The sequence below is a fragment of the Athene cunicularia genome, assembly GCF_003259725.1.
Source record: "Athene cunicularia isolate RWA chromosome 1 unlocalized genomic scaffold, athCun1 chr1_part1, whole genome shotgun sequence".
NCBI lineage: Eukaryota > Metazoa > Chordata > Aves > Strigiformes > Strigidae > Athene > Athene cunicularia.
Genome location: NW_020799091.1, coordinates 20573762 through 20600781, shown reverse-complemented (window position 1 = coordinate 20600781; position 27020 = coordinate 20573762). Strand labels below are relative to the sequence as shown.

Here is a 27020-nt window from a genome sequence, read left to right as displayed (position 1 = left end):
TCAGTCTTAATTCCAACCCCAACTGATAAATGAGCAGTTATAAATGCTTTACTAAGATAGCCTTTGAACCCAAATTGCAAGCTCATATATTCATTTTCTCTGTAGAATTGATGTCTTTGCTCTAAATTACCTGAATTAAATTCAAATCAAAGACGGAAAATTCCAGCAAAATTAAGAACCAAGTGCCAGAGGACTAGAATTTTCAGTTGAACAGAACAGAGCAATTTATTTCCCCAGGAAACAACCAAGTCTAAGATGCATAAACAAACTGTTTAATTTACAATTAGGCTACTCTATTACACAATTGATTTATGTAAGTTCTTCCCAGTACAATGAAAAGCTTTTCCTGTTATCATACCAGATTTTAACATGATTACAATTAAAAAATTAAATTAAAAATATTTTCCTAGTAGGCAAACATGGGTTCGCATTTTACAATATTGTGCTTGGTGTCATTAATCGAGAAAGACTCTTTCTTCTTAAAAGAAGTGGGGAAGGGGACTTGCTAATACAACCCATACATTCTGCCCTGTTCTTTCTGGAAGCAAAGTTGCTGTTTAATGTATTTCACTGAAAATATTTAAACTTCCCCACAGGTAGTTTTAATACCTGTTTACACCAGCCAAGAACTTCAACCTGGAACTTGAATCAAGGTTGGAAAAGAACAAAGTAGTACACATGTTAGGAGCAGCAGCAGTACCTTAAAGGAGTCTGGTTTTGTAGACTCCAATCTCTATCCCAGTAAAATCATGGTTCCTGGGATGCCAGATAGCATCTGGAAGCTTTCCATTTCCATTATTTATCGATAAGGGATAAAGATTAGTAGCAAAATCCTACTAATCTAAGGAAAGACAGACAGGCTCAAAAATGAGATTTTATTCATATTTGTTACTTATTCACAACCCAAAGTATGGTAAAACTGATTAAAACAGCCTAGAATAATGTTAGTTTACATCACTAAATTCAATTCACATTAATAAAATACCCAAAGGAAAATTACAACGTTGTGGGTTCAGAAAAACAGGGTGGCTACTATGACTGAAAAATCTGCACTATCTTAACTGGTCACAATTGATTCCTTGTTTAATGCTTATTATTTAAAATTAACACAAATTACAAAGTTTCAGACACACCCAACTTCTGTGCTCATAAAATAGATCTGTCATATCAAATTTCAGTAGATTGGAAAGAATTTTCTGTTGCGATATTTTATTTCAGCACATATTAAAAGAATACTGAGAGTACTCTCCTCACCTATACAGTGGTGTAACACGGCAGTCCCAGTTGCACTTTTAGCCTGCCCATCCAAAGAATCATTTTTCAAGCCACTGTGCAAGTACACTGATGATCAGAACAAACTATCTCTCATACAGTGATGAAAATCACCATCAGTCTATGGCCTAAATTCCATCCCTTGTGGTAGACACACAGACCTCGGACTCCAGGACACAAAATAAAGCAGACTTCAGCTCTGTATTTTAAGGTAAAGACAAAACCATCTCCAGTTGAAATAGAGATGAGTACCTCCGGCTGCCACCAACTACCAAGAGCTGTAGTTGCTCACCATTATGCAGTGGATGGTCATACTTTATGTGATAAATTTTAACACCAACATCAGGGCTGCATATTACCATCCTACCATAAAGACAGCCACCACAGATTGAAAACTCATATGCAGATTAAACAGCAATGCAGTAGCCAATAGTTTGCATGCAAACATCGTGTTACTGTTATGTTCTCAGGACTAAAACTATTAATTGCATAAACATCGGTTAGATAATTATCTTCCAGTTCTCTTTTTATTTTACATACTTTTTTTTAAAGAACAGACAGGGCCTCACAGAACAAAGGGGCTTTACCAAGTGTTAGACCTGGAATTATGCAGACTTCAGTTACAAAGATTAAAACTGTAGTCTGGTAAGGAAAGAACTCTTTCCCTGCTGTGAATACATTTTTACAAACCTCATTAGGCAAAGCAGCAGCCTGACTCTCAGTTCAGAAGAGAGAAAAACAACAAAAAACCATTTAATCTTGTGCTGAAAAAAAAAGTAATTAATTATTTTTAAAGAAAACAGAGATAGCCAAAGCAGACTGTATGGCAGCAACTGTTCCTAGGGAAGGAGAAAACAAGTTTGTGTATATACATGGCATAGTACCTAAACAGCCATCAAAACTGTTTTAACTGCCAATGGTTTATCAACAGGATGTACTGGGAAAGAAATACATTCAAAGTAGTAGTAGTTTTGAGTAAACGTGCTACAGGAAACAAAACAATCTCTCATGACTATACACACACAAAATCAACAACAAAACTTATTTATGCACATTTACACCTACAGGCATAAAGACTAAGTTTAATACTTGTGAAATGTATCTGATTGCTAGATCTGGACTGTTCCAATCTTCAGGAATCACAGAGTAACATTAGTACGCTGCAATAAACATATGGCTTCAATCAGGTCTATCCTGAAGTCTCTGCATCTAGTTTATATAATGTAAAACTGAAAAGCTCTACAAGTATTTTAACTTTCATTTTTAACACAGACATGCACCCACTACCTACCTGAGACCCCCCACCCCCCCAGCAGTCTATCAAACAAACAGCCAGCAACCTAGAGCTGGAACTATTACAGACTTATCCTGTCTGCTCAGAATTCTGTTAATTCTGGATCACGTGGACTCATTCTTCAAAACATACATTTCATTATCTGCTACATTTTTAAGATAAAAAGAAAGACTATATATAATCAATAATGTTTCCAAAAAGCCTAAGCCCAGATGTGATTAAAAAATAGACTAAGGTGGGCATAATTAGTAACTCAAAAAAAAAAATCTAAAAAAGTCCTATTTACGGAACTCAAAACTTTACTCAGTCATATTGTTAACTGTCCTCAAAGACTAACAACCAGACCAATTCACAAGTACTTAAGTTGCTTATGTCATTAAAAGAATAAGATGTAAAGTCAAAAAAATATATTTTATCCCTTCAAGATCAGGAAAGTAAAATAAAATGCTGGTTCTGTAACAGTGCAACAACTGCAGCATATTTTGCACGCAGCACATAATTCGCTACATTTAGTGGCACTTAAGTATTATGCGGTAAATACTGAAAGTAAGACAAGTTTCTGATCTGCATAAGCATAATCACATCATTATTACCAGTGTTGCTAAGCTACAGCATTTCGAATAATACCAATTCAATTTTAGCACTTCGATCACTAGTCTTAATACATGTCAACGTCCTGCTTTACATCTTGCTAAGAAAGCAATCACTGCAGCCAAGCATTCAATGAACTTGCCACTGGGCTTGGACCAGGTTCAATCTGACCAATCGTTCTCATCAAACTCTGAATCATCATCAGAATCACTGTATTCCACGGCAATGCGTCTTGAAAGGATGGTTGCCACGTCATTTCCAACAGGCTCGCGCTTTGCTTCTTGTTCACGTTGCTCCTGCACCTTTTTCAGCTGAATTCCTGTAGAGACAATTACTCTAAGTTTTCTGCTCAAGAGATTTTAAATTTTAATTGTCATTGGTGAGTTTTTTGTATTCTAAAAATATATTCAGGAAGAAGAAAAACAAAAGAAACCACTAAGTGAGCCTCCCTGAGCAAGGAAGAGAGAACACAAGAAAGGCAAATTGGAATCCATTTTCAGAGGCTGAATATTTCTAGACTACTAAAACCACCAACAATGTGTAAAAACTAAATATTCAGGACTGTACAGGTCATTTTGATCTGAAGATAAAAGTTTTCACAAGTGTATTTGGAAATACCATTACACCTACAGCTCTGTGTGGTAAACAAAGTCAGAAACAGCCATTAGTCACTAGTGAAAAAACGGTGGGCTAAACCCTGGTGTTGGATAACTTGGTGGTTCTGAACAGAAGCAAAAATCCAGGTACATCTACTGACTACTTTACATAATGAACACAAGTACTGTTTTCATCTGATTATGTCCACAGAAATATGTTTGACAAAGCTGTACATCTTCATGCATTAGAAAAAGATCCAAAGTCAAGGTTTGCATATGCTAGAATAGGTGTGTGGTACCTGTGGTTACCTAATCTCTCCTTGACATTCAGCCCAGCTGGGAACAGAAGCCATGAACTCAGGTCACTGGAAGAGACAGTGCTTTCATCAAAAACTCAGTGTCCACTTACCCATTCGAATGGCGGCAAGAAGATCGCTCCGTGCATCGCTTATTGGTGGCTGGGCAGGTTCATGACGTTTTGCCTCTGTAGCAGGAGGAGCATGCATCGGGGAGGAAGAGAGGGATGAACCCAGAGCAGGAGGGCCCGGAGGGGGAGGAGGTGGGCCGGGAGGAGGAGGGGCAGTGACAACAAGCCCACTAGAAGGGGGAGGATGAGTAGCTGTGTACGTAGAGCCAGACACCAGCCCAGAATGGGATGGTGGCACAGGAAGCTGAAGGGGACTAACAAACGCAGTCTGTGCTGAAGGAATCATTGGGGGAGGAGGAGGAGGGGGAGGACCTGTAGGATTGTAATAATCCACCATCTGAGCTGGAAGCATCCTGTACAAAACAGAACAAAAACATTTAATGTATTGAAAGTTAGGACTTCCAGAGCCATCACCCCTTAAACTGCTCTCATCCAACCTCAGCTAAAATAAAAACCAAAAGGAATTTTAACTGGTGAGTTAAATATGTAAGTGATGATAAACCTATGAATTTTCAAATCTTGATTTTATACTGAGATTTAAGGCAGATGAGGAAGTTAAAGGCAGTGTCCTTTCAGCACTCCACAATGTGAGATTTTTATCTTAATACTCGTACCTAGTTAAGCATAAAGCTGTATTTGCTACTAAACAACTACTCTGTGAGAGTATTAAGTGCAGTCCCCATGATGAAGGGACCAAGAAAACTGTAGACTACATGCATCATTTCCACAGAAGATCAAGTGTTGAAACAAGTATTAAGAGATAATAAAAGATATAGGCATGGAGAACAATGGAAAAGTATGAAAGGAAAGATTTACCCAAAGGTGTATCATGCATCTCATGTGCTTCTTTAGCCAAGTTCATCAAATTAAATATTATTTAATTAAATTGACACATTTGATTGATACCTTAAAGAGGAGGAACAAAGAAAAGCTAATTTCTCTGTTAAAATGCCCTTAAAAGAATTCTTAAGCAGAAAAAAAGGGGGAATTAATGTAAGAGTTATGAAGTAGGTAAAGAACTAGATACAAGAGACATGAATTGAAGGAAAGTTACTGACAACATTCAGTGATACATGTCAATGTATCACAGCTGTGATACACTGACAGTGGTCATATACCTGGGGACTAAGCACAAGTATTTCTGTTATAAACTGGAAATAACAGAGAAAATGCAGGTTGGAGCAGTCAATCATAGCATAACTGAGTCATCTACAGCATGATACAGTCGTGAATCTGGCAAACGCTATCTCGGGATGCATCAAACGAGGCTGAAAAACCTTGTCTTGCTTAGTTTAAGATGACACAGGCAAGAATGACTTCAAATTTCCTGGGGTTACAACTTGGAAGTTTAAGCTATTTAAGCAAAAGAACAAACAGGCACAGACTGGTTAGAGAACAGATGTTTTCTTGCCCTTGGAGAGCCAGTACTCTGGAGCAAGCCTTCCTTCAGTACACATTCTGGCAAAACATCTACACAGGAGTTCAATAAATTCGTATCTTGAATTATGGATGTGTCTGTGGCAGTAGGGAAGCTGATTCAGTGTCTGAGAAGATCCCTCACAATTCTGTCATAAGCTCCTTTAAAAAGTCATTTCCGTGATGCAACACAGACTGCTGTGTTCATCACATTCAGTAGTACTTTTTCTGCAAGTATCCTGAAGTTCAAACTATCATTCAAATTATGCTGTAACTATTTTCCACTTTGAAGGAAAGTTATCTCCTTTTTAATATTAGATTAAGAACCCTTAGTATTTGACACGTGTATTGACTTCACCACATTCAATACACATTTCATTACTTTTGCTTTCACTATTTCTTCACTTAAGCTCAGTTCACACACAGAAATTACACCAGGTTTTTTTCTGTCCTCCCCAGGGAGATAACTAATGCATTTGGGGTCTTTTTGTGCGTATGCATTATATACTATGATGGTTATGGAAAACATTCATCCCTCCAGTTTTGTCAAGAATCCACTGGAATAAATCAGAAGTTTTACCCATATTCTGCTGGTACCACGGGTACTGAGCTATGCTGGCCATCTGAAGGCTGGGGTGGAGGTGGAGGTGGTTGCTGAGGTCTGTTTAAAGTAGCATGTCGTGCAGTGGTGGAAGGTGGCCTGTATTCGTGCTCATGGCTTTGGGACGCTGCCAGGTACTGTGGACAATCTCCTGTTCCATATGAAGGCATTGCTATCTGTTGATGGAGGGAATGATTTGGAGTAGCAGGATAAGAGTAATCTGTAACATCAGATGCATGGGACCTAAAATTAAATGGATGCAGAAGAACAGATTACATGAGTGTAACATGGCATTATCTAAATAGCTCACAAGAAAAGCTAAGGAGAATGCAATCAGAATTATTTTTCTTGCAACAGGACTCCCTGTTTGTCAAGCACCATTTCCTTGTAAGTCCACAGAAAGCACAAGAACAAATGCAACAAAAAATCATGGTTCAACTTAACACGACTTGAAAATAAATTAGTTGGAATGAGTCAGCATAAAAGGACTGAAATTGAATGTTCTCAGTATTTCAGCATACTAGCTGCATGCAGAATGTCCTCCTATAATGCAGGCTTTTAAAAAGGCAAAACATTTAGCGATTTCTCCAGATTTCAGAGTTCTTTAGTAGTCAAAAGGAGGCATATTGCTTTTGTCAATGATTGACAGTCCATTGTTTGAAATTATACTTATCAGGCCTGCCTTAAGTTAACAATGGCAGCAGAAAAAGGAAAGCAGTACTGCAAGCACTCGCAATTATGCAGAAGAATATATTTTACCAAAGCAGAGAAAAACAATCTCAATAGTTAGAAGTACTTTTTATTTTGTTTGCACAATTAATTTTGCTGGAAAGGCTTTGAGAAACTGGGAAATGTAAATATTAGTTGAGCAGAGAGTTCATAAAGATACAAAGTCTAGGATGCTCTGTCAAATAAGCCCAAGAGAGGGAGCAAAAGGATCTCTTCATCCCATTACTGCAAGGAGTTGTTTTAGTAATGAACAATCGTGCAAGCCTGGCTTTTAGTGAACACTGACGCACTTATCTGTAAGACTGGAAGCAAGGTAAGCAACAAAAAGCCAGGGCTTTGAGTAAAACAAAATGACAAACCCTTTGGGCATTTTGTCCTCTTTCGTGCTTCCTGCCTGTTCCATTTTCTTTGCGTCACTCATGAACTCAATGCCCATTTTCCTTCTCTCCCACTCTTCTTTTCTTGTTCTTACTTTTCTCACATTAATTTGCTGGTTTCTGTTTGGATTCAGCTTGTGTTTCTCTCTCTAAAGTACAATAAGTATAACAAATACACTGTAAATTGCCACAGTCTGGACAATGGATATCAATGTTTAATGTGCAAATGAGACGAAACATGAGCTTTTCTTAAATTTAGCATTAAAAAAGAAACACAATATAGCCAAATACACTTCTTTGGGACCCTGTTTATGAAACACTGCTCATGTAGTAGCTGTCAGCTGTCTCTGAAACCAGTACTTATTTCTATATGTATGGTTTTTGTACAGCATAATTTGTACAGCTAAGACTACCCCAAGATATAAACCAGAAAGTCTTCTCTTTACCTCACTACCACTCAAAAAATTAACCCTTCACGCATGTAAAACACAGATTTCAGGATTCAATCACTGATATTTGATTCAATGGAATTTCGAGTTCTCCATATATTATAAAATTTACCAACAAATTTGAAAGGCTTATACAAGTGCAAGGTATCTGTCATACCACGACATCTATCTCCAACATAATGATGCATCCTACAATTTCCACTTTAAAAAAAATCCTACAGATGGCAAATATTATGGATATCTGCGAACAGTCAAATACATGTTGACATTGCTGGAAGATAAATCACTTCAATATGATTACTTGAACTCAAGTATCCTGGAAGTAAGGTGTTAAAGCTAGAAAAAGACTCAAAATGTGTGAAACAGAACTCATGATGAAAAAATATACATCTTGCACTTGACAGCTGAACACCAATGTCATTTTACCCGAAAAACCTATTGAAAGCATAGTCTTAATAAAATATTGCAGACTGACAAACAGGAGACAACATTTTGCCTTAGAAACTGTGAAAAAAAAATTGGTGATAAAAGGATTTTAAACAGAGAAAGGGGGTCTGAATATATTATTGAAAGAGTAGTAGCAATTATCTTTAAATTTTCTTTTCAATTACAAATTATTACCCTTCACAAAAGACCAAAGCATTACATATACAAAGCTCTGAGAAGATTTTTTTTTTTTTATTAATCTCTACTGGACAGCAAACTAAAGGTATAAATCCACGACTTTGCAGTGGTGACTGCTTCCTCAATCTAGCCATTCAACAGTTTAAATACCAACCTGTCACACACCTTTTCCAGTAGATTATATTTATTCTTAACATTACTGCTAACAATTAACCATGACAAAGAAAGTAAGTGGGAAAATCCTCTAGTGAGACCAGTTCAGTGAAAGAACTCAGACTTCCATGCATACCAGGGCAGGTTAAGTCCCACTGAGCTCAAAGGGAATCTCAGTCAAGGAAGCTGACTTCTGCTGTGTGCCTCTAAGCAAATATTGCTGCTGTTTCAAGCAATGATGTTGCATTTAGGTTTGTAGCTTGCTTTTTAAACAAATATAACATTGATAAAGCTGAACTATTCCCCCATTAAAGCACTCTGTTAGAGGCAAAGTATGCCCAGCTCAGTAGATGACAAAAATATTTAAGCTACCAGCAGCATAACATACAACAAACTAGACACAAAGGAGGCAATGACATTAACTAGTAGAGGCAGACTTAAAACACTTTTGCAACTACAACTACTCAAGATCAAATATAAAGCATGCAGCAAACACATATTTCACTACAGTATATAACATTATGACAACAAAATGCTCGTCAATAAAAAATAATTACAGAATTTATGTTATTTATGCTTTAAAATAATTTTGAGAACAACTTTAAAACATGCATTGTATGTTTGACTATTCTAACTATTCCCAATCTGTAAAAACACCTAATTCTATTCAGTATTTCTGAACATACAACTGTGGTATAACAGACAGCTTTGCTGTAAACAGACCTAGTATCTGGGGACAGTGATCCCTCGGAAGATGCTCCATGGTACACACTTTGAGACAACCTGTTGTCAGGTCTAAGCTCTTTGTCATATGCCATCATATTCCACTCCTGGCGTCTGTTCCTGGCTTTTCTAACCTTTTTCACCTCACGGGTGGTGCCATCTATACGTTTTTGCTCCTAATGTTCAAACAAAAGAAATAAAGCATGCAAAGAGAGAAAAAAGGAAAGGAAAAAGCTGGTTAAAATGTAGTTAGAGTGCATGAAAATAAGACCAGATTTACAGATGAAGCCAAGTCTTCATAAAATTTCTCTGCACTGAAAATGAGAATATCTCCTTACACTATGAACCTCATTAGTAGTGCAACTGATGCTTTGCCCTTCTTCTGTAGGATGCACATCCTAGTGTGATACCGACCTACCGATTTTACCAATACAGAAATGTGACTGAATTTAAAAGTCAGAAAGTTTAACTTCTTCTGACATCATATGTAATTTATTTAGACTATCCTGAAGCACTTGTAATTTCCTTCTCTTGCAAATCAATCTTATGAGATTGTAAAATATGCTCAAGGTTATTTTGGTTATTGGTTAGGGTCAAAATCACCTTGAGGCCTTGGGGAAGCACAGGAAAATTAGAAACACTTTCCTATTTCATAGTCTATGTGAAAAGACTTTGTTTGCTTTAATTTCCTCTCACTTCTTAGTTCTGATTAACTACCAAAATTCCTCCTAGTTTTTCCTCATCATTGTTTCCCATTATCTTATATTAAAAAAGTGACACTAATCTTCTCTGCAATGTGTCAGTAATACTCAGGCCAGTAATATATTACAGCTTGACAGCTTCATGACAAACCAGTCTGGTTAGTTTTTTTATTCTTTCTAAATAATTTCATGCCCAATCAATGCCAGTGTTTATCTATGAGCAAGAACTCCTAATAGCAGGACTCAATGCTTTCACACCTCTGACATGCTGTCCTCACCTACTTCCAACTGCTCAGTATGAATATAAAAACCATATTGGCACTTCAGTAGAAAAATAAACAAGTTTGCTCAGTCCAAACTGAGAGGAGTATTTATGGGCTACTCCTTTTCTCAACATCTATGAGGGCATTGGTTTTGATTTTTTTTTAAGCAGCTCTAGAGCCCACATCTTAGACTACTAATTCATAAATAGGTTAAACATGTTTTATCTCTTAATACATCAGTATTAAGCTTTTGGCTGCTAGAAATATAGTTTCTCATGGAAGAACTGTATTGATATTGTGAGAATGCAGTCATATGCAATTGTATCCAGAGTTTGGTAAAATGCAGATATACAAGCATTTTATTGTGGAACCCCTACCTTCAAACTAAATTATAATAGTTGAAAAGCCATTCTCACCAAAAAGAGAAAAGTTCATCACAGGTGAGCAGCACTGAGTAAATAATACTGAAATAATGTATTTGGCACTATACAACTAACAAAAAATTCTATTAAATGGCTTTCTTTCCCTTGTTTTGGAAGTTTTGCTTGTTCATACACATCCATATGAGGGACCTGCTGATCCATATCTGTTAATGTTAAGAATGACAAAGTCTGTCTGAAGTTCAGCCTCCAAATATTCCAAACACTTGCTCATTCGTGGCCCCTACAGTGAACAAATTTTTAATTTGATTCATGTTAAGTAAAGATCATCATCTCGGTTGTTAATTATTCCTTGTAAAGCCTTTTTCCTCCGCAAACTTTTTAAAATCACACCCAGGTTATGCAAGGATTTACCATCTCCTTTAATGACACTTTTTCATATCATAATTTCCCAATACAGAAACTGGAGCAGAAGGAAGAGATTCAGCTGTGCTTTATTTTAAATATATAAAGTTTTGCTAAATACCATGGTTGAATATATGCTTTTTAAAATCTTTACATCTGTCTTCATTTGATTGCTACAAAATTTAATTTGTCTTATTTTGGGACTTTTATCCAGGTTCATTTATTAAGATTTTGTTACTAAATCATGCTAGATTTGAAAGGAAAAGTACAAGTAAGCCTTCTGGCTTTGTTTCTCTCTTCTCACAGAAGTCCATCCTCTAAGCGTCACAACTATGTATTTCTTACAAGTTTCTAGATAAAGTAAATATCCACCTTTTGACCAATGTCTGATGCTGCTCATAAAACAATTTTGATACAATTCCTGTGCAACCAGGACTGCTTACATATGATCACTTACTTAAAAGTTTGGTTTTAGAGATCACCATAGTTTTTATGTGGAAGGTAAATACACATCCATGTATAAATAAACAACAAACACAAAGCTTAGTTTTTATTGGATCAGATTTCAGATGGATAGGTTGTTCCAGACCAGCATCTGCAAGTGTGCTAATGAATAAATGTTCTGGAACCCTTTTTACTCAAACAGTAATAAACCCCACCGGTACTGATTTCTGGATTAAATATTATCTAAACACTTCTCTAAAACAGTAGGGCAGGCCAATTACTAGCAGCTGACAAAACTATATATACCTCTAACTACATATACCTCCAATAGAGTAGTTTTAAGCTGTTCCAGTAATGCTGTCATTACCTTGACCAACAACGGTGACAGCTCTAGTTTTAGTACTTATGGCAATGACAACAGAGTTCTAGGGAAGCTGAAGCCTTTCAAAATAGCTACAATAGAAATATTTCTTAGGAGAGTTAAGCAGCATTAAGAAGAGTTATTTCCTTTAACCAAGTGCAATAGAAACTGTGGCAGACAAGTGGATGCTGTAAGTTAAGCCAGAAAACAGGTACATCATTCAGCTGCTGGCAGGAAGTGATTTCAGCAAACACAACAAACGTATTAGAGCCCTCAAATGGAGTTAATTTTAAGTTTGATATTTGCACCGAGAGTTAGCAAATTATATTTCAAGCATCTTAATAAAGAATAAGAGCTAGTAACAGAAAATAGCTTCAGCAAGTATTTGCAATACTTTCAAAAAACTGGAAGCATGAGCCTAGAATGTTTTCCTGAATTCATAATTCACAAGATTCTATCAATCACAAGTCATCAAGAATGATTTCTGAAATATAAGCTCTCCAAATGTAAAGATTTCTACTAATTTAAATTACTAATTTCTCAGAAAAAACGGTGAGCAATAAAAAGCAAGGTATAACAACTTTCAATTGGTTAGCCAACAGTTAACACCTGGTCTGCTATGGTCATTCAACTCAGAATATTACTGATAGATGCACAAGTCAAAACTAACTTCATTGAACTTAGTCACTGATCTACTGAGAGTCTGATGGTAAAACAACCCCAGAGACTACAACCACAGATTTTAAACTTAAAGAATTGAAATTAGAGTTTTCTTCAAAGAAGTTCACCTGAAAACCAAATCAGAGAAAGCCCATGTTAGATTTTTTTCAGTTAAAATGAATATAGAAACAGTAAGTGATATTTGAAGGCAGGATAATGATACTCCTCACAAACCTTCTGCTTCAAAAGTTCAAGCATGTGAGGCAAATTACAAAAATAATATTGGACAACTGATTCTGTGGTGCAAGTACTCCTCTCAGGCTTCACTGATCACCTGAAAAATTGAGGCTAAAAACCAGCCACATGTGGTCAGCTGAGTAGGGCTGTATTTTGATGTCTAGCTTACAGTTTGTTAAACAATATACATCTATTTGACCTGCACAGTTTCTTAACAGCTTTCGTATTTTGTGCTGTAGAGCACAAATTGCATTAGGAATTCTCACTTAGTAGACTCCAAATACAACTTCAGTCACAAAATTGTTAATAGATGCTCTGGATTCATTCCTGATTCCTGGTCACTAGTATCAACAAAACCAAAAGAAAATGACAGTCCGTAAGCAATCTGTGGAACAAACAGTGCCTGAGAGACAGCTCACCTAAACCCTCCAGCTCTCTCAAGGTTCCAGATGATAAAAAGCTCATTTGTACACCAGCTTCTGGAAAGTTAAAAACCAGGTATCTTCCTGTCTCAAAGTGACATCTATTCATGCAAACTCAAATCTAGGCTGCTTTCTTCTCAGTTGATCTTGTTATATATTCAATCAAATCAAAGAGCACTTCAGGTAGAATTTATCAAGGGGTATTTCTGATGTATGGCTATAATCCTACATGACTGGAGTTGAGCATATTTTACATCTGGTTTGTAGACTTATTGCAGTTTGTAGTCTTATTACAGACAATTAAAATCTATAAAAAAATACACCATAGATGGAAATAAGTGAGATGTGTTGCCTAAAATATAGTCTAAGTGCAAGTTTATATATAAAGTGATTTTGTAAAAATCTCTAAAGCTATCAAAAAATTTTCAAGTGAGAGTCTGGTAATGTTTTTTAAAGCTTTTTTATTTTTTCCTCTTTAATATTAAATCAGAATTAAAAAAAAAAAAAAAAAAAAAAAAAAGATTTAAATTTGAAGGGAAAAAAAGTGGGAGGAAAAAAATCCAAAGGGTGCAATTATCCCTATATACTTTTTCATAAAGAAATACTGAAGCAAATTTTTTAAAGCAGCTAGAGAATGAAAGCTGCTTTATTTCCAGTCTTTTAATGAGTTCTGTGACTTCTACTGAGAATATAGTGAGATTATAACCTTCCATATACATTTGTATACAGTTATAGAAATAACCAAGCAAATATTTTCCAATACTTTGCTTTAGACAGTAACTTTTACTGAAAATGTTTACTTGGCTTTTTCAACTCTAATATTTCAATACTGAGATACCTGTCAAAAAAGAAAACGTTTAACTCATACAGGAAGACCTGATTTCTTCCAGAACTTTTGAAATCATGAATATTTTAGTTAAACCAACTCTTCATGTCTTGTTTAAAAATGTTGTAGTCAGAAAGTTTTGTCTAGCAACAGCAACAAGGATTTACCAGAATTTTATAAAAACATAATAGTAAAACTTCCCAGTCATGCCCTACAATTTAATTTCTAAGCAGGAACCATATATATTAGCACATATATACACATGTATTATACACATGATGCATATACACAAATACACAGTAGCATGTATATGCATGTATTAGACATTATGTACACACATGTATAATACATGTGTGTATATGCTGATATACCTGCTTATATATACACACGTATAGGTATGCTAATTTATATGATATATATGCATATGTGTACATACACGTGTATATGTATATATGTGCATGTGTACTGGAAACTAAGTTAGCTTCCTTCAATTTCCTCTGAGCAGTCTATGCATCTTGTTTGGATTCCTTTTATTTTAAATCCCTTCTCTCACTGAACCTATCTAGAAGGACATCTTCTGCCACATAAGACAGGCAGTCATTGCTTCAAACTACTTCACTTTTTTTTCAGAATTATTCAAAAATCTTACAGCCCTCAGATGTGATAAGAAAACTGATTGCAAAGAAGCTGCCGAAGCAGCAACTAATTTATTCATTCAAAACTAAAATTCATTAAGAAAATCTTGATGGCATCAGAATACACATCTTGGATCAAACTGCTGAAGATATCCCCATGAGGACTGAAGACACTTTTCTACCAAAAAAAGCCTTTTTTCTTTTTTTTTTTTTTTAACTTAGAGGAAACCAAGAATATTACTTCTAAATTAGTCCTCTCACTGCTGAACCACAGAATAACTTCGCTGTGTATTATTATCTTACTAACTTGTAATAGGTGTAGAAAAGTGAAGGGTTACTATCAAGGAATTTAAAAACCCAACAAAATATTTATTTCTGGATAAGCTCATGTTTTGCTACAGGATTTGATGCTGCTGGATAAAGTAGTATGAAAATAGAGGAAACCATAATTCATTTTTTTTTTCTTCCCCTAAATCAGTGTCTTTTTCCAAAGCACAACAAGGCCATTTTACTAAGTACTAATAAGCATATACTGGCAAAGGATTAAAGAAAGTATCCTGGAAGATAACCACAGTACTGCTAAAATTCAATTTGCCAACTTCTTAGAATAGACAGTATGAGGTATAAAAACTGAACCAACTGAATCTACAGCCACGTGTCAAAAATCTTCCCACGCACACAAACTAAGTTTGACCTAGCAACTTTTAGACCTGGACAACTGTACACAAAATTGTAATACATCTGCTATTATGTTTCTGCTTTTACCTTTTGTCTCCTCTTTTCTTTTCGCTTATCTTCAGTATCTTGTAACATTTTTTCTTTCCAAAGATCAAAAAAATAGGAAGGATCAGTATAGAATTTCAATCCATCTTTCTTATCATCCCTGGAAACACAGTAGAAAAAAAGCTAAGAAAATACAAGTTAGTATTTTTCAAGCCAACAAAACTCACCTTTGATGATGATTCAAGCTTCACCTTTTTTGCATTATAGGATGACAGCATGTCAAGTGCATTAAATGCCACTGTTGGTAGTTACAGCTTACAATTGCCTTGATTCATGGCAAGAATGTCAAAGGAAAGCAGTGGAATCCACAGCCTGTTGGGAGGCATGCTCCCAGGCTGTGGCTCAGCAGGAGCTGGTTTGGCTCCTGCATCAGCCAGATGACCAGAGTGACATTCACGGGGGCTGCAAAAACATCAGTGCTGAGACAGGATGTGTAGGGGACTGAGGAGTTTAAGAATGGAACTCAGCTGTCTCAGAAGAACTGGAAAAGGAGTATTTGGCTCAATCCAGACAGGTCTTAAGATCTGAATTTAGGAACAATGTAGGTCTGAAGCACAAGACAGTCACTGTTCTGAGTGGGACTCTCCTAACTAGGGGAAGGGCTAGGAAAGTGGTGGCAACTGAAAGGATGAATCCTACCTGACTGTTCTAGAAGGATATGAGACAGAGCTGATCTGGGCTTGCCAGCTCCAATTAGCAGCAGAAGCCAGGGACACTCAGACTAAGAAGCCACAAAAAAAAGCTATGCTATCAAAACCTAATTTGACCCCATGGCATGGAAATAGAGAACTTTCTAATATCCTAACTCCTGGCAATAGGTGTAGGGAGAGTCAACATGGCAGGGCAGCTGCCATGGTCCAAACAGTATATGACTGATCCCAGTCTAGCTTGCTAAACTGGCATCTTTCAGAGTCCCTTTAGGCTGTGGGTCCTAATTTCTTCCTGGGCAAATTTTAATGGCAGCTGAGTACTAATTTCTACCAGCAAGATCAAGAGCAATGGAGATCTAGCACATGGAAACCTTCCAACCACTAGAATTGAGCACAGAGATCAGACCTTGTACACTGCCTGGTCATATGGCCATAAAACTCTTACTTTTCGTGCACTGCATCTCCTCACTACAAACATCTAACCTACTGAAGGGGGTACTGGGCCACTCTTCCATCCCTCCAGCTTTGGTCAGACTACAATTTGAAGTTCATTTAAGCTTTGTCCAAGGCAAATACAAATAATTTAAATTCAGCAGATGTAAAAGACATTACAAGAAACGTAGTTTAAATAAATTTCACTAAAGGATCCCTAATAAAATAGGAACAACAATAAAGGTCCCTGACAGTGTTATCCAGGTACATATTAGGACATAGCTGTGCAGAACAGCTGATCGATAACAACTCTTAGGAACTGGATGCCTATGAACAAATGCTACCATTGTCTGTAGCAGCAGCAAAAAACATGTCCTTCAGCTATAAATCTAACTATTTTACCTTCCAAGTAAAAGCTCTTGAAAATGAAATACACTGCAAATGCTCTATGCCACTCCTAAAAAAATTCAAATAATTTACTGCAGATTGAGTGCCTGCTTTACACAGATATTTCACATTCTAGTACCTCTCAAAAGCTGAAGGACACAGTAAAAAAGCCCACAACCCTTCAGACCGACATATTATACTCATTTCATGAGCAACAATAAACTTAAAGGAAACAGGAAATGAAAACAGGAAACAAAGTCTGGCCTGGTGCTATTTTATTCACCAGTAAGTAACCAGGAAAAGTATATGTTGGAGGGAAGAGGGACAACAGAGGGAAGGCAAAAGCAACAAATTCATCTTTCTGGATTAATGAACTTAAGAAAGCAATTTAGTATATTAATTTTCTTTTAACTTTTTAAATAATCAATAGCCCTTGCTCTCTGATCCTGTGCTGACATATAACACTTATGATGAAATATGATAATGTTATACCTCACAAAAATAAAGTGTGGCAATAACAATTTTTACTTCCATGAACAGGGAAGTCCCTGAAAACACAGATCTCAAGAACCAATACAGCTTTTCCCTTCTGCTGTAATTATCTTTGCATACAGCTAGGAGATAAAGGGCAAAGTACAAGAACACAAACAATATTTCCATACCTATAAGGTGAGAGAATATTCAGAGGTGGTGGTTTGTCACTCTGATTGTAAATATCAGCCACTGGGTTAGGAATACTGTTCTTTGAAACTACCTGCTGATCTTGAATTGTTGAGCTCTTGAATGCTTTCTTCATATTGATATCCTGTAATGATACTGTTAGAAACAAAAAAATGCTTATCACAGGTCTGAAATTAACATAAGTGGATAAAAGGTCCATTTTACCCTAGCTATTTAAAATATTTACAGCAAAACATAGAAGGAAAACTGAAAGGGTTTTATTTAATGGATAATCATCATATTTAAGCACAAAGGCATATAAGAATTACTGTAATAAATCAGATTTAATTCCCACTTGGTCCAGAACCTTACTTAAAATAATGGGACCATGGACTGTGTCTTGGAACATGATGCAAGAATCCTGTCACATGCAGATGGTCAAATGATCCCCCCTTCTTATGAGGTTTAACCTGGACTTCTAATAGCAGAAAAACTGGCCTCAAGCCTGAAACACAAGGTCTGGTATTCCTCTGACATAGCATGTTTTATAATTACATGTGGTATCCATACATGTTCAACCCCATTCTAAGTTTAATTAAATTATGGCCTCCACAACCTCCTGTGAGAGTTCCACATCTTTTATTGTCTTTCAGCTCCAAAATCTTTCCATGTAATTGAACATCACCTGATCTTAAATTTTCGTCATCTCTATAGAGAGTGAAAAACTTACCTTCTTTATACAATCCAGTAACATACTTCCATTTTATCTGTTCATGTACACAATTCTGAGGAAAACAACACTAGCTTTTTTGTTCGTTCTTTTCAAATGAGAGCTTTAAGTTGCTTTTAATTCTTCCTGTCACTTTTAGGAAGAGTTTCTTTTATTCTTAATATAAATTTTCCTGAGATGGAGCGACCATTGATAAGATGAGGATAATGCCAATTACAATTTAAAAGTGGCAGTAAGCTCTGCACATTAACTTCCATTCTTAGGCAACCTGCGATACAGATTTTTGACTGCAGCTGAACAGAGCGCTGAAGTTTTCACTGGCTTCTCTACAAAGACACTAACCATTTCTTCCACTGGTTTATAACAGTATAAGCTGTATGAGTAGTGCAAACAAAATGCACTGACTTGTTTTCTTTTTATTCCCACTGACATTCCATCTAATATTTCTTGTCCATTCATCTAATTTATCAAGTCTCAAGAACAAACTGAGAATTTCACATGGTAACTGAACAGTACCAGACAGAAATTTAATATATTGATGACCTGCAAAACTAGAAAGGCATGAAATTTAACACACACCCTGTAAGGTACACTGTTGTCCTTTGTCATGATGGGAACCAAATCCCAGACTTCTCTACCCAACTATTTTTGTTATCTGTGTTGAGGTCTTGCCTCTTACTCCAAGACCACTTAGATTCTTTAGTAGCTTTTAAAATAGCAAAGAATTAGAAACAGAGTATTTTATTTCATTCCAAATCATCATTCCCCCAGCCATGTTACCTGAAGTATCAAAGCATCATTTCTGAGAAACTACTTTCTATTTAAACCTGTCTGTAAGTAAACTAGTAAGGTATTTCATGCAGATTTCTCAGATATATACATCTGAACTGTTACATTTTTGAAGGGAGATATTCAAGAGAGCAAAAATGCCATTTCTCTGGGGCTTTTTAATGCAAGTTATTGAAATTACTTTAAAAATTAAACCTCAATTATTTCAAAGATTTTTCCAACTGTAGTATTAGATATATATATATTTTTTTATATATATATATATATATATATACACACACACATACACACACACACTTTATATTAGTAAGAAATCACTGATGCTATTAAATCTAAAGGGTTAAATCAACCTAGCACTTGACATTTTACTTAAATGCCTAAGCTACCCAAACATATTCAGTATTAGTGACAGTACAAAGAATTATTACAAAGACTTCAACTTCTACAGTGAAATAGCTAATAAAGTTTCCTACAGACACCAAAATGACAGCAGTTTGTTCCTATAGCTTATTAATGTGAAAGACTATTAGCAGCGCAAGAGTAGTAACTACTGTCAATTTAAAATAAAAACTGATTAAATTCTCAGTCCATACACTAGTTTCTCCTTCCAATAGACTGCTTTTAATTACTCTCCAAACTCTGGAAACTAGCCAGGAGGTACCACATAATACAAATGACATTAAAAAAACGAACAAAAGCAAAACCAGCCTCTGATGAGGATTACATTTCCAAAAATGTTGGACTGACAATGAAGACTGACATCATCCACCTCAGCACAGAGCAGACATGTACTGGCTGGTCAGACATGTAACTGAATATGGAAGCAAACATGCATGTTACAGATTTTGAGTTAGACAGAAAAACATGTTTTACACATACGAGTACTTTTCAACAGAGTAATGATGTTACTTAAATCCTTTGGTTTTACTGTGTGTTATGAAGTGAATGAACAAACATGTAAGCAAGTGAGGATGTATTTTAAAGGAAATATCTTTCTAGCAATTAGAACACCTCAGAGAATTTCACCTAGTTGACGCAAACACACAGGGCCTCATTTAGGTAAAGAGTATTATAAGATGACTGCAGAACAGACACTACTAATACACACTACCCTGAAATAAATGTAGATCTACTGTCCCAAACTTTTTCCAGTAATCTGACTTATTTCCAGTAAGGTCTAGATTTATTTATTTCTGATTAATTACAACTCACAAACTAGAGGTTCTCCCTGTGAAAAGGGCAGCTCAATGCCTCCATTTCTACAGGGGCTTCTTACACAACTCAAGAATTTTTTGTTTTGCTCTGCTAACATGATTTTTCCCAGCTTGCCTTACTGAGAAAACAAGATGAAATATCAGTTCAGGATTACTTTGAAAAGACAAGAGATTGTTGTGTAATTAAATACTGTGGTCTTGTCAACATCACTTCTGGCTCAACAATTCCATGCAATTACCTACCTTCTTCTACTGTTGAATCCAGCTGGGTAACTTTGACAGCAAGGCGATCAATTCTGTCTTGAAGGGAATTTGCTCTGATGTAGAAGCTGTTGGCCTCATTAAACAATTCACCAAATATGTCTTCAGCATGTTTGCCTGTGTAAGAAGATAGACAGGGAAATCCCTTTGCTAAAACATGACAAATGGCTTCAATATCATGAAGTTAGAATAAAACACAGTAGCTGTGGTATCATAACAACATAGCTTGTCCAAAATTTTTCTGAATGACAAGATTTGTACAAAAATGTCGAAATATGTCATAAATACTGCCTGAAGCCTGATTTCCTGGACATCCTGGTTAGTCTTCTACCTAAACAGGGAAACTTTCAAATTTTAATCTTTATGTAGCTGAACTACTGCCAGGTGACACACAACTGATCATTAAAACGTGCCTCTGATGAAAATAAAGGCCCAAAGTTACTGCTGTCCATAAAAGCTTCTGAAGTAAATTTCGAAACCTAAGAATTTAATAATTAAGATTTAATTATAAGCATGAGCAAAGGCAAAGTGAAACAGATAAAAAACAGGATCCTCATGCAAGGCAGCCCACTTACCTCTACAAATGCTCACTGTATACATGTTGCTGTCACTGGAGCCCTTTGAGAAACTAAGATAGCACTGACCACATTTACCCATGGCCAGTCTGGACTTGATACAGCACAAAAGAGGAGCCTACAACCTTTTTGGATGCCATATTTTCTCACTCACTATGAGAATGGATAGTCCAGCTCAGATCTGCAGCCTCAGGCACTACCCTAGAAGTGCTATAGCAGACAGGAGTGCCACATGATAAACTCAACCCCCTCTTGGTCCACAAATGCTTGTGAATGTCTCCCCTTTCTAGACCTCCCAAAGTAGTAGGCATCCTCATCCAGTTTGACTCTCCATCTGTCCCAGTATGAACCTCTCACTCTGGATCAGAATCCCCAGTTTAACGCTTCTCCTGCCTCAGAATCTCCCCTACAAATTTCAGATTTCTCCCAAATTCACAGCTCGTTCTCACTCAGATAATATCACACCTACTTGTCTCTCAGTCCCTCCTACCCAGATACTGCTGATTCAATTAAGATCTCTCCCTCCACTGTTTCTGCAGCCAACACCCCTCAAAACATCCACGCTCTATCAGTTCACTATCCAAAAAGCAAAATCCTGCCTCCTGCATTTAACTATGCTTTTTAAACAAAAATAAATTTTAAAACCCTACTTCTGAATGAAACTCATCTTGTTATGACCTGTATTGGGATGAGTCTGAAGAGCACAAATAGAAAGGAGAAAGTGAAACCTTGTCTAATAGTTAAAACAATATGGAATATGTATTCACCACCTAAGTGACAATGAATTCCAAAAGGGCAGCAACTGCTGACATTTTAACTTGGGTCCTATAACTAACCTGAATATTTTACCAAAAAAAAGTAAACACAATGAAAATTTCAGTCAAGATCCCATCCTGTGAACATCTGGAGATCATAATTCAAAGTAAAAAGAAGCCACTCGTAGGAAATCAACAGGATCTTCCTCTTTCTTAGATGGTTTACTGGGAGGGGGGTGGGAATGCCACCACCACCACAATAACATATGAAAGTACTGTTTGTGAACTACAAATGAAAAAAATTAATTTGATTGCCATGCTTTGAGTGGAAGACTTTACCAGTAACAGATTTCTTCACTAAACGGAATAACTAACTTAAAATGTTAAGAAATTTTGGTGTATCCAAGTTATGCTTTGTACATATGTGGAAAGTGGATAGGCAAGGTGTTCTGCTTACCTGCTCCTATCTCCTCCTCCTCCAAAACCAAAGTCACACAATGACAGAGTATTTGAAGTTGAAAAGCATCAAGTCCAACTCCCTGCTTGAAGCACGGTGAGGCAGAGCTAGTTGCTCAGGACTGCATCCAGTTGGGTATAGAATACTTTCAAGGATGGAGACTCCACAGCACCTCTGGGCAACCCATGCCAGTGTTCATCCACCGTCACACTAAAAGTGTTCTCTAAGTGCTTCCCAGCAGCTAGCTGAGATTCAATTATAATCTCCATTTGATTTAGCTGCTGCAAATGAAGAGGTTACTCCAAGCTCTTCAGCTAAATAAAGCAGGTATTACAGTCTTCAGCCACCAGTATTCAGAGCTCAAAGCATTGATAAATTTTAATGCATGTTAGTTTATGTTAATATATTGAAATCAGCCTGCTGAGGAAGGACTGCCGCATTCTAAGATTAAGCATATCACCCCTAAAGTAGTCAAGCAGACAGGTGCTTGTCAGTTATCTTTCAGGAGGCAGTGTAAGTCAAAGTTGATTTGTGGGACTATACTTCTTTCAATATTGAATTCTATTTTCTTTTTAAACAGTTGCTACTCTAACACAAGTGAAAGACAGGTTGTCAATCTCCTGTCAGTAAAAACAGTGACATGGTAAAGCAATATTGGAACACACTATTCCGATTAACGTGATACAGTAAGTTTTAAAGTAGCATTTCTCTAGTGTTTTCTATGTTACCATTTTTAAAATTAGATTTTTAACAATACAGAAACAAGCACAAAAACTCCAAACTACCAGAAATTACAAGCATGTGTCTTTCAACATAAGAGGTGATTTTGGTACTAGAAGACAGTATTTTAAAAACATGAGGTGCTTCCCAATATTTAGAATGCTTTAGGGCAACCTAAATATTAACTTAAAAACCACTAAAGGGATCACATAGTCTTTCCTTCTAAAGCTCCCTCCAAACACAGAAGTAGTTGTAAGGAAATCTCATCATGGTGCTGGCTCACCAAATCCCCACTCTCAAGAGGTTTTAATGTCAATTAACAGAAGTGCCTCTTACTAGCACTTCTACGGGTCATCTTCATAGAACTGTATATTTGATTGCTCACAAAAATTTGCAAGTATTGTGAGACACTTCTGGATATCAGTATTTCACAAACAATTGCAGCAATACCTCTACCCAAATTCTACAGTAATTACATGAAATATCATCTGGACGCATCAATTTATAACATCTCTAGCAGAGACGAGTCACCATCTGAATTAATTACAATTGATTTTCACATTCTGCATAAGGCGTGCATTAACACATTGAATACCTTGCCCCAGAGGTATCTTTTGTTAGCAGTCAAAATACTCAGTGCTGTAACAGAAGAATTCAACAATGGTACTGGCTTGTCTGAAGACTCAAAACCCAACAGCAGCATTTATTACTTTGACTAGTTTCCTTTCACATATTTGAGTCTAAAAAATACAGCTTTTCTTTGCATTCCTTCCACAGCAAAAGTACATGGAAGAACACATTCAAGTTAACAGAAAGATTTACAGTGCATCAAAAGGATTACAATTTTTCACACCATGAACATGCATTATCAAAGAGAAAAGGTAAAGCAGTGTCATCACCTGGCATTCAGGTGTCAGTTTCACAAGACACTGGAAGAAACATGATACTGGGACTGCCCTAAAGGCAGCCAGCACTGCACTACTATTCTCCTCAGGGTCCTAACTAAGGACTGAAACATCCTGCAGAACTAACTGGTGTTTTGTAAATCAGAATTCACCCAGGACATGACCATTCATCATAACATGGAGCAAAAGACAATGATTCCACCCACCCATTTGTATCTGGATTAATCAGCATTAGAATCATGCTTCCCCTCTCCTACCCCACCTTTTTGGTTTTTTTTAAATAAGCAGAAGTGGTATGTTGTTACTGACCAGGTGTCGAATCTTACCTGCCTCCTCATAGTACCTCAGCATAATACCACCAAAAAGGCTAACCTCCCAACTCAACCTGATTTAACATTGGTAAAAAGCAGTCACACAAAGCTAGATGCAGCATGCTCAGGCCTGAATGCAAACTAGTAAAACTCTGAGCCAATGACAAACAAATTGGCAGACGTCACTCTGTATGAAAGAAAAGGTCTTCCAAGTCCACACAGACCATGCTTCCTTCATTTTATGTTGTACAGCAAAACATATTTGGTATCACTTGCATAGGGGTCCAAAAAAGTAGCTCTGTACCCATGTACAGCTGTTTTATACCCATATAGAAATAACATTTCAGCCTGACAGGTAGTATCTGAATGAATGGAGAAGCCAAAGATACAAAAAACCAAAATATTTGAAGACTCTCAGAAAGGAAAGAAGTGGTAATACAACTTGAAACACAATGAGTATGTTAGTATACAGGCTGAAATCTAATTTTAAAAAGCTCAGTAGAGAAGTAACTGTACAGTTTTTAATATTTAGACTTTAATGACAATCAGATGTAATTTATTACTTCTTCCCCATATATACACATATGCAAAACTCAGGAACAAAACCATGGTGTAATAGATCCTGTTGCTGAGAGCAGCTTTTTTCACTGTTTAGAGTTATGTGGCTGTCAGACCAAATTCCACTGCCAAAAGTAAGGGAGTATTTTGTGAAAGCTTTCTTCAAATTCTTTGCTCCATGACCGTTTACTAGGTAAAGCATTATGGTACTTACAGGTATGGGCTGCAAATGCTCCCAGTCCCATCTATTTCCCCCCACCCCACCCATAGATTCTCTCCTCCCAAGTACAGGTGAACCCCCAAGTAAAGATTGTGTCTTTTATAGAAAGTGCAGTTTCATACAGAACGCTGCTCACACTGCCTGTGCTCCAAGCCAGCTGGCTGCAAATGCATGCAAATCTGAAGACGTAACAAAAAAAAAAGCTCCAGTAAGAGCACATTCCCTTTGGACAAGAACTTGTTCGTGTCTCCTGAAAAGAGCAGAGGCAGAAGCAAGCCAAATTTGAACGCAACAGCACAGATCTGCCGGTTTCTAAAATCACACCAAACTCACAGTGAAACATTGAAAAACTGTGACTGCAAGACAGACCTGTACTTGCTCTCTCTCTCTGTGCTTCAAGCTGTGTGAACACCAACAAGCTCTGATGCTGTCAGCAGGACATACTGCATTAGCTCAAGCACAGCATTTTTCTATGATCATTTCCTTGCTCCCAGTTGGCTTGAAACGCAGGCAAAACAAACACTGTCTGCTGAAAAAAACCCTCTGCAAACAGGACAGATTTTAGACTGTGGAGGAGCCTGGTGGTAGGCTTCACTCATTAAATACCATGTATTCATACGTTAAAACAAAGGAGATATCATTTCTTTTCATAGATCTTTAATATGACACTAATAAAGTACTTTAGGGCTGTCTACGGAGACTTCTGATGATCTCAGAAACCTGTGAAGGGAAAACTGCAGGATATGGATTGTGTAAGTAGCCAGTTCCTCAGCAACAATCATAAGAGGATCTGAATATGCAGTTTAACAGACAGATTAGCCCCAGGACCAAGTCTGGAAAAATGAAAGCTAAACATTCCTAGCAATTCAGACAAGTGAAAAGTGTGTTATTCATACTTTGGCAGTCATTGTACCATACCAAAATTAGGTCTTATCAGATATCCTTGAACATAATTAGGACATTAGCCATTCTTCTCAATTTTGTGAAACTTAAGGATGTCAATACAAGCACAAATCAACTATAAATAACATTAGACACTAAATCAGCAGCTACTGCTCAAGAAAGATCAGAGAATCACGTGGAAACCTCACTGAAAATATCAACTCAATGTTTAACAGCGATCGAAATGTTATAAATCCGTAGGGAACTAATGACAAACTAATGTCTGTTTTGATTATGAAGTCCTCAACACTCCACCTTTAAAAAACCCCAACATACTATAACTTACATATCCAAAGCAGAAATAACAATGAACAGAAATACAGAATGGTTTTCTACCCAAGAGTACTAACAGATCAGGACACTCCAACCTGGAAAAGATATCACCAGAAGAACACAATAAAGAGCTAACAGAAAGTCACAGATGATTACAGAAACACATGAGATGAAATCACCTTCCATTATTTTTCATAACTCAAGAACCAGAAGGTATCAAAAGGAAGAAACAGACCAACTTCTATTGTGGGACATTCTGCCACAGGTTATTGGGCAAAAAAAATGTTCAATCCCTATCTAAACACATCTAAGCAATTCCACAGATGATTGGTTTGCAGATGCTTGTAACATAGGATGATTCAGATGGACCCCTAGCTCAGAAAATCCCTAAATCACTGACAACTGGAAAGGGAAACATGCTGTGTTTCTTGTACTCTTTCCCTAAGTATAGGCTACTTCCTATCATCACAAACTGACCACCAGACTTAGTGGGACCCATAGTCTAAACTCCATACAGACCTTCTTACATTTCTAAAACCATTTCCATTTACAGAGTGAAGAAACTGATGAAGCAATAATTTCTTTTCTAGGACCAGAGTTATCCACACAAACAACAGCTGCTGATTGTTAAACACTGTGAAGAAATCTCTTTTTTCATTCATTAAGAAATATTATTTTTCTTGCAAGCACTCCAGGCATGCTTCTAGAATTGCTAGTTGTGGTGTCAACTGACAGGTGTACTGTGCAGGCTACTCTGTATGGAGCTGATACTAGCTTGCCTCAACAGTAGTACAGGTTTGTTCACTGAATGC

General features: G+C 36.7%; 1 protein-coding gene across 4 annotated transcripts in view; it reads right to left on the bottom strand.

Annotated features, from left to right (window-relative positions):
- Positions 1 to 861: 861 nt before the first annotated feature.
- WASF3 (WAS protein family member 3) overlaps positions 862 to 27020 on the bottom strand; it is a 68853-nt gene continuing 42694 nt past the window's right edge. For all 4 annotated transcript variants that reach the window (XM_026848230.1, XM_026848072.1, XM_026848156.1 and 1 more), the window contains 7 exons: positions 20475 to 20609; positions 17501 to 17654; positions 15352 to 15469; positions 9253 to 9428; positions 6177 to 6440; positions 4163 to 4533; positions 862 to 3476 (listed from right to left, as the gene is read on the bottom strand). In XM_026848230.1, coding sequence (XP_026704031.1) covers positions 3319 to 3476; positions 4163 to 4533; positions 6177 to 6440; positions 9253 to 9428; positions 15352 to 15469; positions 17501 to 17654; positions 20475 to 20609 — 1376 coding nt within the window. In that variant the 3' untranslated portion in view covers positions 862 to 3318. The remainder of the gene's footprint in view (positions 3477 to 4162; positions 4534 to 6176; positions 6441 to 9252; positions 9429 to 15351; positions 15470 to 17500; positions 17655 to 20474; positions 20610 to 27020) is intronic.